A 20,441-nucleotide genomic window follows, 5' to 3' on the forward strand; every position below is an offset into this window, starting at 1 on the left:
TTCCCCTCAGCCTGTCCTGTGCCATGGAGGTGTCACTGGAGGGCAGGTCCGTGTCTCAGTCTGGGACTCCCACTGGCGATGCCGGTGCGTGTCCAGCCTTCATCCAGGTGCTCCTGGCTCTCGGTGCCACCGGAGGGGCAGTGCCAGGTGCCGACAGCCCCGTTCGGAGTGGGGTCCGCCCGATGCCGAGAGTCGCAGCCCCTTCCTCGGCTGCGAGTGTCCCGTGTCCCAGAGGAGGGGGAGCAGGAGCTGTGCCGTGGAAATGAACCCGTAAAACACGCGGGGATGTTCACTGTGTGCATCCTCAGGTTCGGAGCCCTCGGTCGATCTCCCAGGGATGGGAGACACGAGGCTCCTTGTCCGTGAGCTTTACCCGGCTGTGTCCCAGCTCCGGGGCTGCCCGTTTGCCCTGCTTTGCTCACACCGGGGCTGCTCCCGGGGTGCGGCGAGCTGAGGCTGTTCCGTGGGGCCGCGGGTGCAGGTTTGGGGGGGAGTTCTGGGGCGCTCTGGGCTCCGTGAGGCTCCGTGGGTGCCGCCGGGGCTCCAGGGATGCAACCGGGGCTCTGTGGAGGTCCCGCTCCGGGATCCGTGAGTCCCGCTCTGGGGTCCGTAGGTCCCGCTCCGGGGTCCGTGGGTCCCGCGGGTCCCTCTCCGGGTTCCGTGGGTCCCGCAGCCCCCGGTGATGCCGGTGCCGGTGTCCCTCGCCCCCCCGCCGCCCGAGCGGGGCCGGTCCCGCCCCGTTCCGGTGACGGCGCGGGCGGGCCGGAAGCGCGGGGGGGGCGCGGCGGCCCCGCTCCCATCCCGGTACTGCTCCCGTCCCGGTGCTGTTCCTGTCCCGGTGCTCCTCCCGTTCCGGCCCGGTCCCATCCCGGCACCGCCATGCGCAAGTTCTTCCAGGAGATCAAGGCCGACCTGAAGTTCAAGACAGCGGGGCCCGGGCAGAAGCTCTCGGAGCCGTCCCGGTACGGGCTGGGGGGACCCTCCGGTTACGCCACCGCCGGTAACGCCATCCCCGGGCACCCTCCGCGGCCGGTACCGCCCGCCCTGGGCCCGGTACCTGCCCGGGGCACGAGGGGCACGCGGGGAGGGAGCGGTGACAGCGCCGGGCCCGAGCGCCGCTTCCCCCGTGCCCGCGGTGCCGCCGGCGGCTGGGCGCGCACGGGCGGACCCGAGCCGTGTCCTCCGTGCCAGGGCCCCCCGGGAGAAGCCGAAAGCCGAGGTGGCCCCGAAGCCCCGGCAGGCCCCGACGGATGAGGCGCAGAGGGCGGCGGCCGCGGCGCTGGCCCGGCTGGAGGTGAAGCCCAAGGCAGGAAAGGCTCCGTCCGCGTCGCAGGAGGCCATCAGGAACCAGGGTAGGAGCGGCCGCGGGAATCGCGGCTGGAAAAGCGCCCGGGGACGGCTCCCCGTCCTGCCTGTTTAGGGGCAGCTGACCGGGAAATGGGGTCATGCGCAGCCCTGGGCTGGGACGCCACACCTGGGCAGGTGTTTGCTTCCCAGGGCAGCGCTGAGCTGTCCAAAAGGCTCTGGAATGTGTTGAGCCTCCACTCCAACCGAGGTTTGTGTGTTGTAGTGAGGAAAGAGCTGATGGCCGAGGCAGCTGCCAGCGAGAAGGGGCTCTCCATGGAGGAAAAGGTGAGGGAGATGCTGCCGTTCCCTGCTAAGCCCCCCTTGGGGCTGCTCTCCTTATCCTGAGAGGATTTATAAACATAATCTCCACCAAAACCTCCCCGTGCTCAGTTTGGTTTCATCTCCTTCAGGAGCAGGAGGAGGAAGGGGCTGCTGCTCCCTCTGTCTCAGGGGTTTATTTCATCTGCCCCTTGACTGGTACTGTTGTGAGGAAAGACCAGAAGGAGAAGCAGGTCCGAGAAGCCATCCAGGCAGTGAGTGCTTCCCTTCAAACTCCTTCCCTTCCCTCTTCAAACTCCTTTTTGTGCTGCGGGTCCCCTTCAGCAGTGACCTTGCCAACTCTCCACCTCCTTCGTGTAAAATCTCCCCCAGGACAATTTCACTTTACCTGTTCAATCATCTCTAGCCCAGCAAATGGGGAACAATTGAGCTGGGCTGGGGTCAGCTCCTCCCTGAGCAGCTTCTCTCCCTCTCCCCCAGTATTTCTCCGTGGACCCGGTGGCTGCTTCCATCATGGAGATCCACACCTTCAACAAGGACCGGGAGAAGGTCCGGCTGTGCGTGGAGACCATGGCCAAGTGAGTGTCACCGAGGGCACGGGCAGCTCATCCCTTCCCTGCTGGGTTTGCTTGCTCTGCTTCTAGCAAAGTCATTTTTTCGGAAGAAAATGGAACTCCTGAACCACCCAATTTGACAGTTGACCTGGAGGAGTTGGTCCCACTAATCCAAGAGGCTTGGGAGCTGCTGGTTGTTCAGTTTGGCCCCAAAACATTTATGTATTTTATTTTCCTGGGTTTCTCAGCTTTTTTCCTCTGTGAGGTCTCTCTTTTCTCTCTGACCTTGGAGGGTCCTGCTTTGATCCAGGCAGTGCATTCCTCTTCCTGCAGGTACCTGGATAACATCTATCTCCATCCAGAGGAGGAGAAATACCGGAAAATCAAACTGCAGAACAAGGTGTTTCAGGTGAGCTCAGGCTCCACAGCTGTTCAGCTTTGGAAAGCCCTTGCTTGGAGCAAACTCCACCTAAATTCTGTCCTTTTCTTCCAGGAGAGGATAAGCTGCTTGGAAGGGACACACAAATTTTTCCAGGCTGTCGGGTTTGAGACAAAAACACTGCCTGTTCCAGGACAAGGCAAGAACTCATTAATGTGGAGTCAGGGGGAGTTTGGGGGATGCTGGGGGCAGCTCTGCTTGCTGACAGCTCCACAGAGGTCATTCCTCCGAGGCTGGAACAAAAACACCCTCTGAGCCTGCACATTCCTTGTCCCAGTGTGACATTTCCTCGTCCCCATGTCACTGCCCCAAAGACCAAGAGCCTCACGCCCCATCCTTGCGTTTTTCAGAGACCACGGAGGAGTTCTACGTGCTGAAGGAGGAGGTGCTGGGCAGGCTGGAAGACCTGAGGGAGCACAAGGAGCAGCTGCTGAGCTCGGAGCCCGTGCGGGCGCAGCTGCACCGGCAGCTGGCCGTGTTCCACCCCTCGCCCGCGGCCGCGCGCTTCGAGCTGCCCCACGACTTCTTCAGCCTCACTGCAGAGGAGCTGCGCCGCGAGCAGCGGCTCCGGTGAGGGCTCGGGGCACAGCAGCAGGGCCAGGGCACAGCAGCTGGTGGCTCTCCTTGGGCACTACGAGGGTCTGTGCCCGCAGGACAGAGGCGGTGGAGAAGGCGTCGATGCTGAGGACCAGAGCCATGCGCGAGAAGGACGAGCAGAGGGAGATGAGGAAGTACAACTACACGCTGCTGAGGGTGCGCTTCCCCGATGGATACATCCTCCAGGGTAAGGGGGACTCCTCAGCCCTTCCTTCGGGCACCTCCAGAAGCTGCTGAGGCTCCTTGGAGTGTAAGGAGGAGGTGCTGAGTGCAGCTGGTGGGATAAACCGCCCCAAAACCACAGCTGGGTAATGTTTCCCCATGAACTCTTCCCACCTCCAAACCCTCTCCCTGCTCAGGGTTGGGATTTTAAGCCAGGATTGGACAGAGAGGGAAGAATCTCAAGGCATCATTAATTAAAGTCTGCTCTTCCCAAGCTGGACTCATTAGATCAGAGTGTGACAGCAGCCAGCGTGAGGCTGCCTGTGTGATGTCAGACTGTACAACAGCATAAATCCTCTTCAAATTTTCCTGCAGAACTCTGGAAATCATTTCAGGCTACCCCAGCTCTTTGTTACAGGCTGGCAGGGGCTCCCAACAATTGAGTATTTTTCTTTGGGGATTCTGCTTTTATAGTTTTCAGTTAAATCAGGCTGGCTGTGTGGCAGGGAAGTCGTTGATCAAGTCAGCATCAGTGGGTGAAGCCCCACGGAACCGACCACAAAAGGTTAGATTTTGGTAAATGCCAGACTCTCTCACCTTGTTTTCTCATGGCAGGGACTTTTTATGCCCGAGAATCAGTGTCTGTGCTCTACAACTTTGTGAGAGAAGCACTCAGAGATGACTGGCTGCCCTTTGAGCTCCTGGGACCTGGAGGTCTCAAACTGACTGATGAGAACTTGGCCTTCAATGAATGTGGGTTGGTGAGTGAAAAAAATTATTGTTGGTACCTTCCAGAGCATCTTGAGGCTGTCAGAGACTTCTGCTGCTCAGAGCTGGGGGGGAAGTTTGTGTTCTTTTAGAGCCCCAAGTTGTGCTCTGCCCCCTCATTTGAAGCACAAAGGAGTTAACCTGGGGGCTTGGAGGTGTGGAGGGAAGTGCAGGGTCCTCCTCCTGGAGCACAGAGCTGTCAGGGGCTGGGAAAGAGGGAAGGCAGCGATGGTGAGGGAGGGCATGAACAGAAAGCCCAAATTAGCATCCCCTAAAAGGAGCTGCTGGCAGAATCCAGCCTTGTCCTTCTCAGTCTGAGCAGTCCCAGCTTTGTGAATGCTCACAAGCTGTTCCACACTCAGGAGCAGAGCAATGTGGGAGTGCCCAGGGATGCACAAGCTGGGGCAGCGGGAGGTGTCCCTGCCCCAGGCAGGGGTGGCACTGGGTGGCTCTCGGGACTCCTGGCACCCTCCCCTGGCTGTGCTCAGTGCTGCTGTCGTGCCCAGGTGCCCTCGGCCCTGCTGAGCCTGGCCTGGGACGCCGCGGTCATGGCGGACGTGGAGGCGGCGGCGGCGGAGGAGCAGCGCAGCCCCCTCAGGCCCGAGCTGCTGGCCAGGGCCCAGCCCCTGTCCTGAAATAAAGGGCAGAGCCTCCAGTGCTGCTGGCTTTGGACTGGTCCCTCCTTTTGCCGAGACTGCTGGAGGTGGCTTTGGTCGGCTCTGCGCAGGGGCCGGGCCCTGCTGTCCCCTCCCAGCCCCAGACTCACAGGGGGCCCCGCCAGCGGCTCCTCCCTGGGGCTGCCAACACCCAACTGGAGCAGGGACTGCCCGAGGTGTTCCCGAGGCAGTGGTGGAGCAGGGATGAGGGGCTGGTAAGGCTGGATGACCAGCCTGAGCCTGGGGAAGGGGCTGGGCGTAGAGCTCAGCTTCCCGTTCTGCTTCTGCGTGCACTGTAACTCCTACTGGGGAGAAGCTACTTGGATAAAGTTACACTTAGTCTGATTAAATGGAATTATTTAAAGACTCGGTCCTGATCCCAGTTGCTTGAGTTGCATTGCTGTTGTAGGTTTGAGATGCCAAACCAGTCTGTGCTGGGGCTGGCACTGGTGTTAGTGGGGCAGCATCACCCCCTTGTCCCTTCAGAGAGTGACAGCAGGGAACAGCCACTGCTGCTGCCCAGGGGAAGATAACAAACCTGAAATTACAGACAATCTTTTAAAGAAGTAACTGATAACTCACCAGTTGTATAAAGCTGAAAGCCCCAGCAAGTTTGTCCTGTGTGTCACCAAGTTTGATGCCAGCTCAGTCCTTTAATACCTCAAGCAGAGTTTTCCTGTGGGACAGAGCCCAGCTCTGATGCAGACAAGAGACTGAGAATCTAGCCCTGACCTCTCCAGCCTGTCCCAAAATAAGAGAAACAAAGCATTTTTCCCTCTTCCAAAGGTAAAGCCCTGCTGCTGTTCTCTGGAGCAAGTAAGACCACAAACAGGATGGTACAAGAGCATAAATTCATATATAATTGTACATCATTTATACCCAAGGCCACGCTGTACAACATTATGAACAGTCATTCCCCAGTGGCATCACAATAAGCTTATTCCAAAATCCCTCAGCTACTTTTAGAGATAACTTAGATACCTTCCATTACAAAGAAGTATCAAAATTTCAATAATGCTTTATTAAGGACAGATTAATATGCAGTATTAAAAAAAAAAAAAAAGCTAAAAAGCTAAAGCTAAAAATTTAAGCTTCCATCTGGTCTGAAGCAGAACAAAGTGCTGTCTTCTCTTTACAAGAAATGTGGAATACTTTCAAGTATCTTCGTCAAAGATACACAAGGTTTAAAACTTTCTAGCTCATTCTACATACATACAGAGGAGTTAGTAGCATTAAAGTCTCAAATTGTATTAGATGGGCTGACCATGCTGCTGTCCTGGTGAGCAGCTCTTGTGCCACTGGATTCTGAAGCTGTGGAACCTGCAAAGGAGAGAATGTGTTTGGTTTGTTTTTATAAATATCCTCATTAATCCAGTAAAATTTGACTACTTTATGTGTTATCTGTCTTAGCTTCCTGCATCTGTTGTGAGTCTCCTTTTCAACACTATTTAAACACTGGTTTTAATACTGGCTTCGTATTTAATATCACCAATCCAGAATAAAAAAAAAATCACTTCAACCATAAAAAGGATTTTTCTAATCTTTTCAGTGCTTTAGAGTCAGGCAGAGCCAAACAAACAGAGCTGCTTGTGTGTCAGCAGAGCCTGAGGGAGGGAAGCTGCTCAGTGGCATCCTCAGAACAAGAGGGGACGAACCTGAGGCGAGGGTTTCATCTCAGAGCCTGGTAATAAGCAAAAGCAGCTTAAGATTAAAGCCAGGCTCCTTGTCAAGCAGTCCCAACGTCTGTTTTGGGAGGGGAGAGGAGCTCAGAGAGGAAGGAGAGCCCAGATAATGCCTGGAATGGGTCAAACACTCCAGAATTTCTGTGCACGAGTCCTTATCTGCCGGAGGAGCTGCCCAACACAAACCACTTTCCTCAGAGCAGGTTGGGAGAGCTCCATTGTGAGCAGCAAGAAAAGAGCCCAGAGCTTTGGAAGGCACAGCACGTGCTTGGAGTCAGCTCACTGATCTGTGTGATCACGGCCAAAAGCTCCTGGAGATGAAAGGAGCTGCTGCACATCCTCCTGCCAGCGTGGCCTGAAAGGAGAGGCTGCAGCACGGGGGCTTTGAAGCCATTTCCAAGGGATAACTGGGACACAAACACGAGCAAGTGCTCAGATTGTGGCTGCAGCAGAGGGGTGATAACCCAGCCCCTGGCAGGCTGGGAGGGCTCTGCATGCCCCAGAGGGCAGCAAGGTTTGCCATCGTTTGCCAGTGGATGTGCTGGCACTGCCCCAGTGCTCACCTGTGCCCCCAGGAACAGGCAGGTGACCCTGGCTGCTCACAGGGGGCTTTGTGTGAGACAAAAAGGGGAGGAGGAGGGCAGAAAAGGCAAGAGCAGCTTAGAGAGGGCCATAAATAGCAAAGAAACATCTTTTAAAAGAGGATAAAAAGCAGCAGTATCTGGAATAAGATATCTATAGAGATAAAAGCCCAAGGAATGGTGAAAAGGGCAGAAAAAAAACAAGTTTAGGGAGTCCTGCTCCCTTGGTACCCATCTCCCTCTTCCCACCTTTTCCTGGCTGTACATCCACAATCATGCAGTCATCATCTTCCTCATCTTCCTCAGTGTCTGCCTGAAATCCATCCATCTCTGCAGCCTGGAGGGAAAGAGCAGGTACCAGGTGTGAGCCAGGAGGTGCCACAGTTGGCACAGGCAGTGCTGGGCACCCTCTGGGCAGGTGGGCACATCTGGAGGGGAGGAAATCTGCAATCCCCAGCTCCACGAGCCGGGACCTGTGACAGGAGGGCTCAGTGCAGTGGCACACAGAGTGGGAAAGGGGCCAAGCTCTGCTCCAGGATCCTTCCCTCTTACACAACTGCTGAGCTGCCCCCGCAGCACAGGCAGCTCGGGCTCCACGGCAATCTGACTCTAGCTGCATTTGTGGAAGGGAAATCTCTCCCCCCTCTGTTTATTATTTTCATAGAATCACAGACTCATAAGGGTCAGAGAGTCCAACTGCTCCCCAGCATTGCCCTGTCCCCAAGTGCCACCACTGCCCTGTCCCCAGGTGCCACATCCCCAAGGATTTTAAATCCCTGCAGGGCTGGGGGCTCCAGCTGTGCCCAGGGCTTTACCACCCTTTCCATGAAGGAATTTTCTCAATATCCAACCCAAACCCCCCCTGGCACAGCTTGGGGCTGTTCCCTCTTGTCCTGCTGTCCCCTGGCTGTGCCCTCCTGGCAGGAGCTGTGCAGAGCCACAAGATCCCCTCTGAGCCTCCTCTCCTCCAGGCTGAGCCCCTTTGGATGTGCTCTCCCTTCTGAAGATGGAGAATTCATGTTGCTTGTCAGGTTTGGACCTTGCTCTGCCCTGTCTCCTCCTCCTCTTTGCCAATCAGCTTTTATTCAGGGAGTGGTGCCAGCTCTTCCCTTGCTGCCCAGGTTTCCTGCCATGGGAAAAGCCCAAATTCCCCATTTGGAATGGAGAACAGAGCCCCAGGAGTGACACAAACCAAAGCTGCCCAGCTGGGAGGCTCTGTTGAGTTTTGTTTTTTTTTCCTCCAGCTGGAACTGGAATGAAAATCCTGATCCCCATCCCCTAAAAAACCCTTCCAAGCCAAGAAAATTTTCAATTTCCATCTTTCAATAAAGTGCCAGCTCTCAAAATGCAATCCCTCCTACACGTGGGCAGGTACTGCCCACTTCAGCACCCAGTTTTTCTCTTATGTAAGAGCACCTTGACTCACACAAGCCCTGGTGTGAGCTCCCCAGCACAGAAACACGTGCCAGAGTGGGGATCTGGCAGCTCCCAGCATTGCCAGGCTCTCCCCGTGCCCCAGCCTGGCTCTCAACACCTGATTGAGACATCAGCCATGAAAAGCTTCTGGGGCTGTGACACCTCTGCTCGGAGCTGCACCTCCCCAGCACAGCTCTGAGGAGCTTTGAAGCATTCAGGCTGGTGATGTAATTCTCCTAAAAGCCTTTGTTTTGCTATTTCTGCTCCCTTATAAGCTGAATTTCCAGTGGGTGCCAAGCAGAGACTTTTATCTCTGCCTTTATTTAGTGTACAAGAAAAAACCCAAGCAGATGGAGTTTGGGGGCTGAGCAGCTTCTCACAAGTCTCTGATCTCTATCAATACCTGAATGCTGAGCTTTTTCAGTAGAAAAGCCAAAAAAGCCAAGAATAAATTGGGAAGGCAAAGCATAAAAAGCATCAAAAGCCTCATCTGTGGTCCATGGGAGGGGGGGTGGAACAAAATCAGCTTTTAGGTCCCTCCCAACCCAAACCATTCTGGGGCTCTTTCCCGAGCTGGTGCACAGGGAAGGAGGAATAAATCCACTGGCAGGGATTTCAAACCCTGCCCTGCCTGGGGGATTGGAAGCCAGAGGTTGGTAACCCCAATTTCCAGCACCTAAAGCCTCCACAGAGCATCCCAAGCTTTGTGGGGACCCAAATGTGGCTCCTCCAGGGCCTGAAGGGACCAAGAGGAAACACAGAGAGAGACTTTGGGCAAGGGATGGAGCGACAGGACACAGGGAATGGCTCCCACTGCCAGGGGGCAGGGCTGGATGGGATTTTGGGAAGGAATTCCTCCCTGGGATGGTGGGGAGGGGCTGGGATGGAGTTCCCAGAGCAGCTGTGGCTGCCCCTGGATCCCTGGCAGTGCCCAAGGCCAGTGGGAGGTGTCCCTGCCATGGCAGGGGTGGCACTGGGTGGGGTTTAAGGTCCCTCCCAAGCCAAACCATTCTGGAATTCCATGCTCCCATTTTTCAGTCATGATGAGGCTCCAGCACTACCTGTGGTCGCCCTGAAAAGCAGAAGCAACAACAGGAAAACCACAACACAGCTCCCAGGCAGCAAGCACTGCAATTCCACCTCATTTTGTCCCTATGAGTTATTGTATTTTTAAACCAGCTCTTGAAATTCAGCTTTATGTGTGTCAGGATGAGCTGGAGCCTTTACAGACTGCTCTGGGCTGAGTTGCAGCACTTGGGAACCACACTTAATCCCTTCACATGCAACTGCTGTAAGTCATCAGCCCGGGCTGCTGTACATCTGGCAGCCACAGGCATACATAAAACCTGCACACAAATTACACCCAGCTGTAAAACCAAGGCCAAGCAGCCTCTCCAAGCATTCACAGCTTGGATGCAATCAGTGCCAAACAGCAGAGAATGGAGGAACAGCAGGAGAGCAACGTTTCGAATGGAACAGAGAGTCCAAGCTGCAGACACACAAAAGAAACCCATCTCTTTAGCCCCAGCATTCCACTCCTTTCCCCATAAAAAGGGTCTGACAGTGTGCAGGACAGTGGCTGGAGGTAACAGGCTGAGCTGGGGGGTGCACACACCCCCAGCACCCCTCACTGGGGCACAAGGAACTCACCTGCTCAGCGCCCCGAGGCCTCTTCATGAACTTGGTGATGGACATGCTTCCCATGGCCTTCCTCTTGGCTGCCAGGGGGGTGGGCTGGGGCACGGGCACTCCTGGCACGCCGCCCCCCTCCTCCTTGCCCGCGCAGGGCACCTGGGTGACGTAGCTCCACTGGCAGGGCACGGGCAGCTGCTCCTGGCCGAAGCTGCGCAGCACCTCGGCGTGCACGTACCAGCACATCCTGAACTCGGGCCTCTTCTCGTACACGGAGCTCTCCGAGATGATCCTCTTGAGCCTGGCCTTGGAGGGCACGCCGCTGTCCTCGCCCGCCCCGGCCTCCGGGGGGCTCCTGGCGGCGAGGCTGAAGCGTCCCTGGCGGCAGCACTCCTGGAACTCCTGGATGATCACCCTGCTCCCGTGCACGTTGCCGTGCAGCAGCGGCAGCAGCTGGGCCAGGACTGCGGGGGAACGGCACAGAAAGGGTTAAAGGTGGGGAAGAAATCGGCACAGAATGGGTTAAAGGTGGGGAAGAAATCGGCACAGAATGGGTTAAAGGTGGGGAAGAAATCAGCACAGAAAGGGTTAAAGGTGGGGAAGAAATCAGCACAGGTACTCCCCAGAGCTGGCCCAGGATTGTGAGAGAAAGGTGGCACAGAATGGGTTAAAGGTGGGAAAGAAATCAGCACAGAATGGGTTAAAGGTGGGGAAGAAATCAGCACAGGTACTCCAGAGCTGGCCCAGGATTGCAGGGGAGAAAGTGGCACAGAATGGGTTAAAAGTTGGGAAAGGTTTGGGATGGAAATCAGCACAGGCACTAACTACAGAGCTGACCCAGCACTGTGGGGGCAAGGTGGCACAGAATGGGTTAAAAGTGGGAAACTACAGGGAGAGAAATCAGCATGGGCACTTGCAGACTGCAGGGGAAAAGTGGCACAGGGTGGGTTAAAGGTGGGGAAGAAATCAGCACAGAATGGGTTAAAGGTGGGAAAGAAATCAGCACAGGTACTCCAGAGCTGGCCCAGGACTGCAGGGAGCAAAGTGGCACAGAGAGGGTTAAAGGTGGGCAATCAGGGGGAAAACACCAGCGTTGGTTTTAGAGATGGAAGCCCAGAGAAGCTGGGGGTGCCCCATGTGTGGAAGGCTCCAAGGTGAGCTTGGATGGGGTTTGGAGCAAGTGGAAGAAGCTGGATGGTCTTTAAGGTGTCCCCCAACCCACTCTGGGATTCCATGACTGTAACAGCAGCTAGACCTGATGTAGAAACAACAGCCTGGAGTGAAATCCCCACCCCCTGCTTGGCCTTTATGTGAGTTATTCACAGCCCTGTGTTAATCAGGTGCAGGAAAAGCTCAGGACTGGAACCAAACACAGAAACCAAACAATTTCCCCCAAACAACAAACAGGCTCAGGCTCATCCTAAATCTGAGCTTGCTCAAGTCTGGTTGGCTTTAGTTCCTAGATTTCCCAGAGCAAGACTTTTTGGAGAGGCAGTGCCAGAAAAGTCCTTTCCAAGAGCTCTCAGAGATTCCTTGGATTCCAGCCCTGTCACAAACAGGTCACTCTGAATGCAGCACTCACTAATCCCCCACTCCCTCCAAAGCAGAGCACAGCACTGTGGAAGCACTGCTCAGCCCTTCAGGTCTTACTTTGCTGATCTTTTGCTCTTTTTTTGCTACATTTCTGTGTCTGCTGCTCCTCCTCTGGCACAGGTGGATCCAGGACACAGGCTGTGAACTGCTGGAGCACCTTCAGGTCGGGGTTGGTGCCGTTGTCCTTTGCTGCCCTGTCCCAGACACAGCCAATCTTCACAGGCTGCAGGACATGGAACCTCTTCCCCTTGGCTATCAGCTCATCCCACTCCTTTGCTTTCAGCTTCTGACGAACCTTCTGGTTCTCTGGGTCACCCTCCTGCAGCCACAGGGGACAAAGGGCTCGTTACAGCCACGCCAGGATGAAAAAGGAGCTTTTAAAAGGCAGCTTTGCCTCGTGTTCCCTGAGCCACGAACTGTGCAGGCACAGAGCACGTGCTGCCCTCCCCTGCCAGTATTGACATGGCACAGTTCACTGGAAACAGATGGCAACTCGGGGACAGCCAGCTGCCTTACCTCTGTCACACCTTCATCTTCAGATAGGTACCCATGGGGTACAAAAAACCCATCGTCCTCATCTTCATCCTCTCCCTCCTCTTCGTCATCCTACAGACAAATGGGTTAGAGTTAGAACCACACCCAGTGGAAGTGGTTCCTGATTTTATTCAGCATGCAGGATCCTCACCTCTTCACTATGGGAGAGACTTTCCCCTGGCTCCTCCTCCTCCCACTCTTCATCACTGTCCACTTCATAGTCCAGCAGTTTCTGCAAGAAATGCCAACATTTCTGTCCATCAGCACCAAACCCAGACTGGGCTTTCAGAGGGAACAAAATGGCTCAGAAATGCCAGGGAAGCAGAGAACTTGGCCAAGCACATTCACTTCTAGAGCACAAAGGATGCAGCAGGCTGAGGTGCTTACAGTGTCCTTGGACCACGGGTTCCTGGCACGGATCAGGGAGGTTCTCTTGTTCCAGGTGCCCCAGTAGGCAGGACGGTGATTCTCACTGAACTGCAGGAGCTTCATCCTGCCAAACTTCTCCCTCTCAGGAACAGCATCTGCCTGGCAGCTCTCCACCACCACCACGTCACTGGGAACACAGGGGAAGGTGGCTGAGCCCCACTGAGCAGCTCCAGCCTTCCCTCCTCTCCAATCCTCAAACCCTCTCTGCAGTTCATTTCGTAAACCAGAAGCAAAGCAAGCCCTCGAGTGCAGACTGACCTGTTGACACTGTCACTGCTGTCACTGACCAAAGTGGGCCCAGTTTTTCGTGGTTTGCGACATTTTAGATCCTTCAAGAAAGAATCTTCAGCATTCTGGGCGTGCAGGAGCTTGTCCAGCTGTTCCAGGTCCTCTGGTTCCAGGGCCACACGGCTGAGGGGGGCTAAGACCATGTTCTCCTTAATTTCAAAAGGAGCAAACTTGCCACAGGAGCCAGCAAGGGTCTGAAACATCAAGTGAGGAATGTCAGGGTTTGGACACTGAGAAGCTGCAGCACCAACACATGCAAGGAACACCTGCTGTTGAGGTGTTGTCTGAGGTGAAGATTTAGGTTAAGTGAAGATTAAGTTAAGCCCTTCCTGTCCAAGACTCCAGATCTTCCAGGCAGTGCAGAAGACAGAGCTGAGATTCACTGAACCAACCACAAATGTCTTCTGTAGCCTCTGCTCTGGGCATTTTCTCAAAATCCTTTGCACTTTTGGGACCAGGAAATTAAGAAAAAACAATATTTTGACTACCTAAGAAGCTGTAAGGGGCAGCTGAGAAGGAAATCAGGGTATTTTTGTTAGGAACAACTGTGAGAGACCAACACACAGAGGCACAGCAGTCCCTCACCTTGGGGGCTTGTGGAGTCTTTGGTTTCTGGAAGAACCTGGTGATCTCTGCTTTCTGGGCATTGATGCGCTGCAATGAGAACCCAAATGCAAATGTGAGGTGGGACAAAGCTCTGGAATGCCAGGTGAGCTCATCTCATGCATGACTCAACTTCAAACGAGGCACAAAGCAAAGTTCAGGCAGTCAGCAGCTCCTGTGACTCAACAGAAGCTCTGATTGTCCTCCCTGGCACCAGCAGGGCTCCAGTGGCACTGCCAGGGCACAGGTCACCTGTGGCCATTCAGAAACACACACAGAGAGGGAAAAAGCAAAGGAGGGCTGAAAGGAACAGGTAAAACCTGCATGGAGCAGCCCCAGCAGGTCAGGGGGACAGGCTGCACACAAAGGAACCTGCTCCACCATTTCACCCCAGAAGGAATTTAGAGACAAGCCAGAGAAAACATTTTTACCTTTTCTTCCTCCTTTAACCGTTTCTCCTCTTCCTTCTTTCTCTTCTCCTCAAGTTTTGCCCTTGAAAACAAAGATCATGTGAATTGTCACACATCAGGAAGGGTGAAGAGGAGGTGGGAAGCCCCAGACCCCACCACGAGGATCATCTGTCAACCCAGCCAAGAAGCACACTTGGTGAAGTGCAGAGGGGACTTTGTTCATTCCTTGCAGAGCAAATATTGACCCATTTCAAGTTCATGGGCTGCCTCCCTCAGGTTTCTCTCAATGCCAGGGAGTTCCAGGGGTTCCCAAGTCCCAGTAACTTCCTCCACAAACAGCCCAAGGGAGCCAGGTCAGGAGGGGAAGCTCAGGGCACTGCTGGGATGGGGGCACAGAGTCCCTCAGGATTTCAGAGCCAACCCCCTGACCCCAGGCCCGTGCTGCTGGAGCAGGACAGGGAAAGAGGGGATGGAAATCAGCACAGGGACCCCCAGGGGCTGCACAAGCCCAGGCACTCACTCCAGAGCCTCCTGCCTCTCCTTGCGCTTCTCCTCCTTCACTCGCAGCTTCTCAGCTTTCTCCTTCTCCTCCTTTTCCTTCTTTTCCCTCCTTTCTCTCTCCTTCAACTCCTTCTCTTCCTCTTTCCTCTTCTTGGCCTCCTCTTTGGCTCGTTCCTTCGCAGCTTTTGCCTCTTCCTTGAGCCTGCCCTTCTCCTCCCTCTCTGCCTGCAGCTTCTGGAGCTTGTCCGCACGCTCCTGGTCCTGGGGCACAAAGGGGACACTCAGAACTGCAGCTCTGTGCTCCCAAAACTGCTGAAAATCAGCATTTATTGCTCAGAAAGGAGGCTGGGCCCACCCAGTGCTTGACCTGCAGCATCACAAAATATCCTGGAATGGGAAGGACCCTCATTTTCCCCCAGGAATGCAGGTGGGAGCACATCCACAGCCCCCCCTGCCTCAGCTGAGCTTCCCTGGGCTGCCTCTCTGAAAGCTTTAATTATTCCTTTCCCTTAGCAAAAGAAAAAAAGGTATTTTCATTTCTCTAAGCATCAAAGAAAGCTTTGTATTGAGTCATCTTCATTACCACAGTGGCATTATGGAAAATTAGATGGGAATTAAAAAATCGTAATTATTCCCTTATTTAATAGGAGATTTCAGATTCTTTCCAAAATATTTCCCCCTGAGCAAAGCTTTTCATGCTGTGGTGTCATTACAGGGCTACAGTGGTGTCACTTCTACAAGTGAATTTGAGCTGGTTTGACATCACAAACCCACCAGGATTTTCTGACTGTTTCCACAAGCACAGGAATCACTTCGATGATCCTTGTGGGTCCCCCCCAGCTGGGCTATTCCATGATCTCAGGGAATAAAGTCATTCTCCAAACCCCAGATTGTGGAGCTTATCCCTTGTTTTCTTCTATTCCAGATCATCAGACATCACCAGTGCCCTGAGATTGTTCAAGGGGCACTCTGGGAACAGATTTTATTGCAAGTGTTGCCTTTTATGGTGTTTCCTGCCAAAACAACTGCAATTCCCACCGTGGCTGTGCTGACACAAAGGAGGAAAATGTCAAATTAAAGAGAAAAAGCTTTTCTGTGCTGCAGGCACCAGTGATGTCACCAGGAAAGGAGGATCTGCCTGTGCCCAGACACTCCCAACTCCTCCCTGGGTATTTTCAGTTTTCTTTTATTGATTTCACATCTCTCCTTGTCAACATCAAGGCTTCCTTGAGCAGTGTCACAACACAAATAACTGCAGAAAGCCACCAACAGCCAAATGGTGCCAATGGCAAGGAAACAACACTGTCAGCCTGAGTCATGGAATGTGCAGGGTGCTGGTGTGAAGCTGACAGCTCACTGGTGGCTCTGCTTCATTCCCAGCATCATTTTTAGCTTCCATTCTCCTTTCCCTCCCTCCCATCCCTGCTATTTTTAACACAGCTATAGAAAGAGAAGAAAACAACAGATTGGAATTCTATATGGGGCACTGGGAAAGGCTGCAAAGCTTTGTAACTACAACTTACATAAAACACACGAGTTTATAAACAAGCCACTGAGAGACACACAATTCCTGAGCACAAACCTTCCCAGTGCAGATAAAAACAAACCAAAAAAGCCCAATTCCTGCAGCACTGACCCTTCAGCCTCCATGAGTGGCAGCAGAGTTTGCTGAGGAGCTGCACCCAAGCAAACAGAACCTGGAGCTTGAGCATTCCCAGTGGTGGCATCCAGTGGTGACATCTAGGAAGCCACAGAGTGCCCCATTTCCCTTGTGTATTAATAAAATCAGAACCTAAATCTTGGGGCTTCAATCTCTCCCCAAAGAGCCCAAAATGCAGCCAGGGCTCCATTCAGGAGCTCTGGAAAGAGCCAAGCACTTTAAGTGCCTGCATTAAAGGTTTTTCCATGCTCCTCAGGGTAAGGAAAAATGGCAAAAGAGATGTTGCAGCTGGGCTGAGATAAAAGGCAAAGCCTTTGTTGGGGAGGTTTGGGTGTCAGGGAAATGCCTTACTCTTTGCAATCTCAGCTTCTCCTTCTCTGCTGAACTTCTGTGGAATTTCTGAGGTACCTGGAATTACAAAGTGCAAGTTTTAGAGGAGATCCTGAGGGACAGGATCCCTGCAGATCCCATCCAGTCACCCCAATTTCCCCCAGAGCAGGGAATGAGGGCCCACAAAGGAACATCCAAATCCCCCAGAGCAGGGAATGAGGACACAGGTCAGGAATATCCAAATCCCCTGAGCAGGGAATGAGGACACAGGTCAGGAATATCCAACCTCCCCACTCCCACCCCAGCCTGGATCCACCTCCTGTCCCCCTGAACAAACCCCTCTGGTCCCCCTCAGCCCTACAGGACCCTTTGCAAGGGGACACCACACCAGGGGAGCTGCTCTGAACCACAGGGGACATGGCAAACTCAATTCCTTCCAGCAAAACTTATATTTGTTTGGGTTGTTTTCTGGTTTTTTTTTTTTTTGTAGCCACCTATCTTGCTGTGATATTTAGCTGTAACTTTATAAACACAAGGACCGTTTTCCACATTTTAACATTTTCTTGTGTTGTCATCACAGTCCACTTGATCTTCCACCAGTAACAGCTCGCTGACCCTAAATTCCAGTCAGGGCACATTTCTCATCTATCTTTTATTTATGGGGGAAGAAAAAAATTATGGTTTTATGCATAGGACCGTCGTTCATAGACTGGTTAAAGGCCTAATTTGTCAATATTTCAGCACACTGTGACTTGATTTACTGGATCCCCCTCCTCCTGCTGCCATTCACAGCATCACATTTAAATTGTGATTAACAGGCTAACACCACCCAACTGCTTTATTTTCTATATTTATCTGACAGAAAACAGGAGTTCTGTCAAGTGGGGGCTTCAGCTCCTCAGGGCTGTTTCCTCCCAGGAAAACAAAGCTCCCAGCTGCACAGCTTTGGGGTACAAACCCTCATTTTGGGGAGCAGCACAGGAGCAAATCCAGCCCCACTGGCAGTGCTGGATTACACCAGGAGTGCTTCCTGCTGTTCTGCTACACTGCAAATTCTTCATGCCTGCTGGAGTGTGTCTGTTTATTTTAGAGAGGGAAGATGGGGAGTTTTCACAGAGGAGGAATTAATTGATCACTTGACCTGATAAACACAACAGAAGGACTGGGAGAACCATCCCCGTGGTGTTTGAGCCACCTGAGCAGGTGCTGCCACCCTTGGAGGCTTCTCTGTCCAAACTGCCCCAAAAATCAGGGTGGCTGAAACTCAGGTGAGCAAAAACCCCCTCACCCAGAGCTTTGTGATGGAACCCCAGAATGATTTGGATTGGGAGAGACCTTAGAGCCCACTCAGTGCCACCCCTGCCCTGGGGCACGTGCCACTGTGCCAGGCTGCTCCAATGCCCACCCAGCCTGGCCTTGGGCACTGCCAGGGATGAGGCAGGAGAGCAGAAATTCAGAGCTGGAAAAGCATCTGCACTGGCTGCTCTGGGGGGAACACCCTCACAGGAATCCCAGCAGCCCTGAGGAGGAAGAAACAGAGCTTGGGAAGAACCACCTGAACACACAACTGCTGCTCCTAAAACACCAAGCCCCAAGTGGGCATTTCACCAAAGAAATGTAACTACAGCAGCAGCCAGAAGCAGGGAGGATCAAGGATTTAGAGATCCCAAGGGATAACAATTCAGTAATTAACTGGTAATGAATCCCCAGCACTTTCCTGCCCTCCTCAGTGCCCCCCTCACCCTGCTCCCCAGAAGCCCAGGAAGCCAAGCAGCACGAAGCAGAGCAGACCCACCTTCCTGGCAGGCGTGGAGGCAGCCAGGGGGCTGCTGCTGCTGCCCTTGCTCTGTGCCAGGAGCTCGGGGGAGCCCCCAGAGCTCAGGGAGGAGTTGGTCAGTCCCGAGTCCCCCTCGTGGGACGACTCCAGGGCCTCGCTCTCCGACGAGGCCGCCTGGGGGCACTTCAGGCTCATGATGTCCTCCAGCAGCACCACGGGCACCTTCCCCTCAAAGAGCACATCCTTCAGTTCTCCCTGAGAGCCTCTCCTGCCTGCTGCATCCTGGCAGGCCGTGGGGCTGGAGCGTGGGGGGCTCCCAGCTCCTGCAGCTGCACGGGGCCCCTCGGTCCCCACAGAGTCACCTGCTGGGCTGCTCTGCACGGGGCTCAGGCAGCCCAGCCCCTTTCCTATGGTGCCATTGCTCACAGCAGCTGTAGAATCCACGGCCCCCCGCTCTGTGCTGTCCCCAGGTCCGTGGGCAGGGCCCCTGGAGGGGTCAGGAGCACCCCCAGGGTCCCTCGTGTCACCTCCTGGGGTTTTCTGGATAAAATGGTCCAAGGGACCCTTCCCGTTCACGAGGTTTGGAGTCAAGTTCCTGTCGGAGCCCAGCTGGCAGTCGTTCTCCACATTGTCCAGGGAGGCACCTGAGGCATCCAGGGAGGGATCCTGGCTGGCAGCAAAAGCACCCGGGGAGCTCTTGACTTTTTTGACTTCTGAGCCGACATCGAGATTCTCCTTTGGCACAGGATTGAGGCGCTTGAAGGGCAGCCGGGCTGCAAGAACAACACCAGGTCAGAGGCAGGAAACACCAAAGGCTCTCACCCATTCTGGAGCACACTGAAAACTGAGATGAGCCGCTTCGAGAATATTTAATCACAACCAAGCCAGTGTATTTGATAAAATACAGGTGTGGGATGTTCTTAATGTGTGCTGGATGAGAGACACTCCCTTACCTTGGACGAGCTTCCGTGGAGGAACAGCAGCTTTGTCTCTGCACTCCATGGCTACGGGAGAAAACGACAAATCAGCACTTGTGGTTGCTCCCAGCGAGCTGTTGCCTCCCCGGGACGGCTGAGGGAGGACAAAGGGGTCCCAGTGTCACCCCCAAGCCAAAGGAACCCCCGACCCAGCGGGTCCCGCAGCCACCCCGTCCCCCGCACACTGTCCTGGGGCAGGAGCGTCCCCAGCAGCGTGTGCCCGCACCCAGGGGGATGCGAGGAGGGAATTCCCGCCTGTGAGGGTGGGCAGGCCTGGCACAGGTGCCCAGATCAGCCCTGGCTGCCCCTGGATCCTGGCAGTGCCCGGGCCCGGCTGCAGCACCCGGGCTGTCCCTGCCCATGGCACGGCTGGCACGGGATGGGCTCTCGGATCGCTCCCCACCCAAACCGCCCTGTGCCTGCACGAGTGCGGCTGCAGGGCGGGCCCGGGCCCAGCCCCGGGGCGCGGCGGCAGCTCCGGCACCTCCTTTGTTACCCCGGGCAGGCCCCGCGCACCCCGCGGCCCAACCGCCGCCGGAAACACCGCGCGCCCCGGCCGCGCCGCACCCCCAGCCCGGCCCTACCTGTGGCGGCGGCGGCGGGCGCGGCTCGCGGCGGTGCCGGGCGGCGGCGGCCGACCCTGAAGCGGCCCGGCCCGCGCAGCCCCCGCCGCTCCGGGCCCGGTCCCGCCCGGCCCGTCCCGCTCGTACTTGGCGGGAGCCGGGGCGACCCCGCGTCCCGCGCCGCTGATTGGCCGAGCGCGCCCCACGTGACCCGCCCAGCCACACTCCCCGCTGCGTCTCGCCTTTGGATTGGCCGCCGGCGTGAGGGCCGCTGATTGGCGGAGGGGGCTGTCGGTCTGGCGCGCTGCAGGCGCTGATTGGGTGGCTTTGTAAAGGGACGGTGGGGCGCCGCTGGGTCCCTGTGCCTGGGCCCGAGGCCTGCCCGCTCGCCGGGCGGGACCGATGCCGCGGGGGACCGGAGTGGCCTGTCCGCAGCAGCGGGCGGAGGGGGCGGAGCCAGCACTGCCGCCCGCCGCGCCGCTACGGGCATTGAGCCAACGCGCGAAATGGCGGCGGCTCCGGCGGCCAATCAGCGCCGGCCGCTGCGAGGCGCAGGCGCAGTGGCTGTCTCAAGGGATGCTGGGAGTAGTAGTTTTCCATTTGGAGTGTCTGCTGCCCCATTTTCCCCCTAGCCCTATGGCGGCGGTCCCAACCCGGTTGTCC

General features: G+C 55.3%; 2 protein-coding genes across 2 annotated transcripts; one reads left to right on the top strand and one right to left on the bottom strand.

The window, feature by feature from the left end:
- Window positions 1–768: 768 nt before the first annotated feature.
- Window positions 769–5,179, top strand: UBXN6 (UBX domain protein 6). The gene is made up of 11 exons (XM_058041066.1): window positions 769–962; window positions 1,192–1,352; window positions 1,571–1,632; window positions 1,758–1,880; window positions 2,107–2,204; window positions 2,514–2,589; window positions 2,674–2,758; window positions 2,970–3,189; window positions 3,273–3,403; window positions 3,994–4,139; window positions 4,653–5,179. Exons 1-11 carry the CDS (start codon window positions 880–882, stop codon window positions 4,779–4,781), a joined length of 1,314 nt encoding a protein of 437 aa, XP_057897049.1. The 5' UTR covers window positions 769–879; the 3' UTR covers window positions 4,782–5,179.
- Window positions 5,180–6,042: 863 nt separating this feature from the next.
- Window positions 6,043–19,835, bottom strand: CHAF1A (chromatin assembly factor 1 subunit A). Its single transcript, XM_058041046.1, has 15 exons — window positions 19,800–19,835; window positions 19,192–19,242; window positions 18,257–19,011; window positions 16,483–16,539; window positions 14,491–14,732; window positions 13,992–14,052; window positions 13,543–13,611; window positions 12,928–13,151; window positions 12,628–12,796; window positions 12,392–12,472; window positions 12,223–12,312; window positions 11,764–12,025; window positions 10,132–10,577; window positions 7,315–7,402; window positions 6,043–6,122 (listed from the first exon to the last, which is right to left on the bottom strand). The coding sequence occupies exons 2-15, from the start codon at window positions 19,238–19,240 to the stop codon at window positions 6,043–6,045; spliced, it is 2,673 nt and encodes an 890-aa protein (XP_057897029.1). The 5' UTR covers window positions 19,241–19,242; window positions 19,800–19,835.
- Between the last annotated feature and the right edge of the window lie 606 nt (window positions 19,836–20,441).

This window comes from Melospiza georgiana, chromosome 26 (assembly GCF_028018845.1).
Source record: "Melospiza georgiana isolate bMelGeo1 chromosome 26, bMelGeo1.pri, whole genome shotgun sequence".
Classification (NCBI taxonomy): domain Eukaryota; kingdom Metazoa; phylum Chordata; class Aves; order Passeriformes; family Passerellidae; genus Melospiza; species Melospiza georgiana.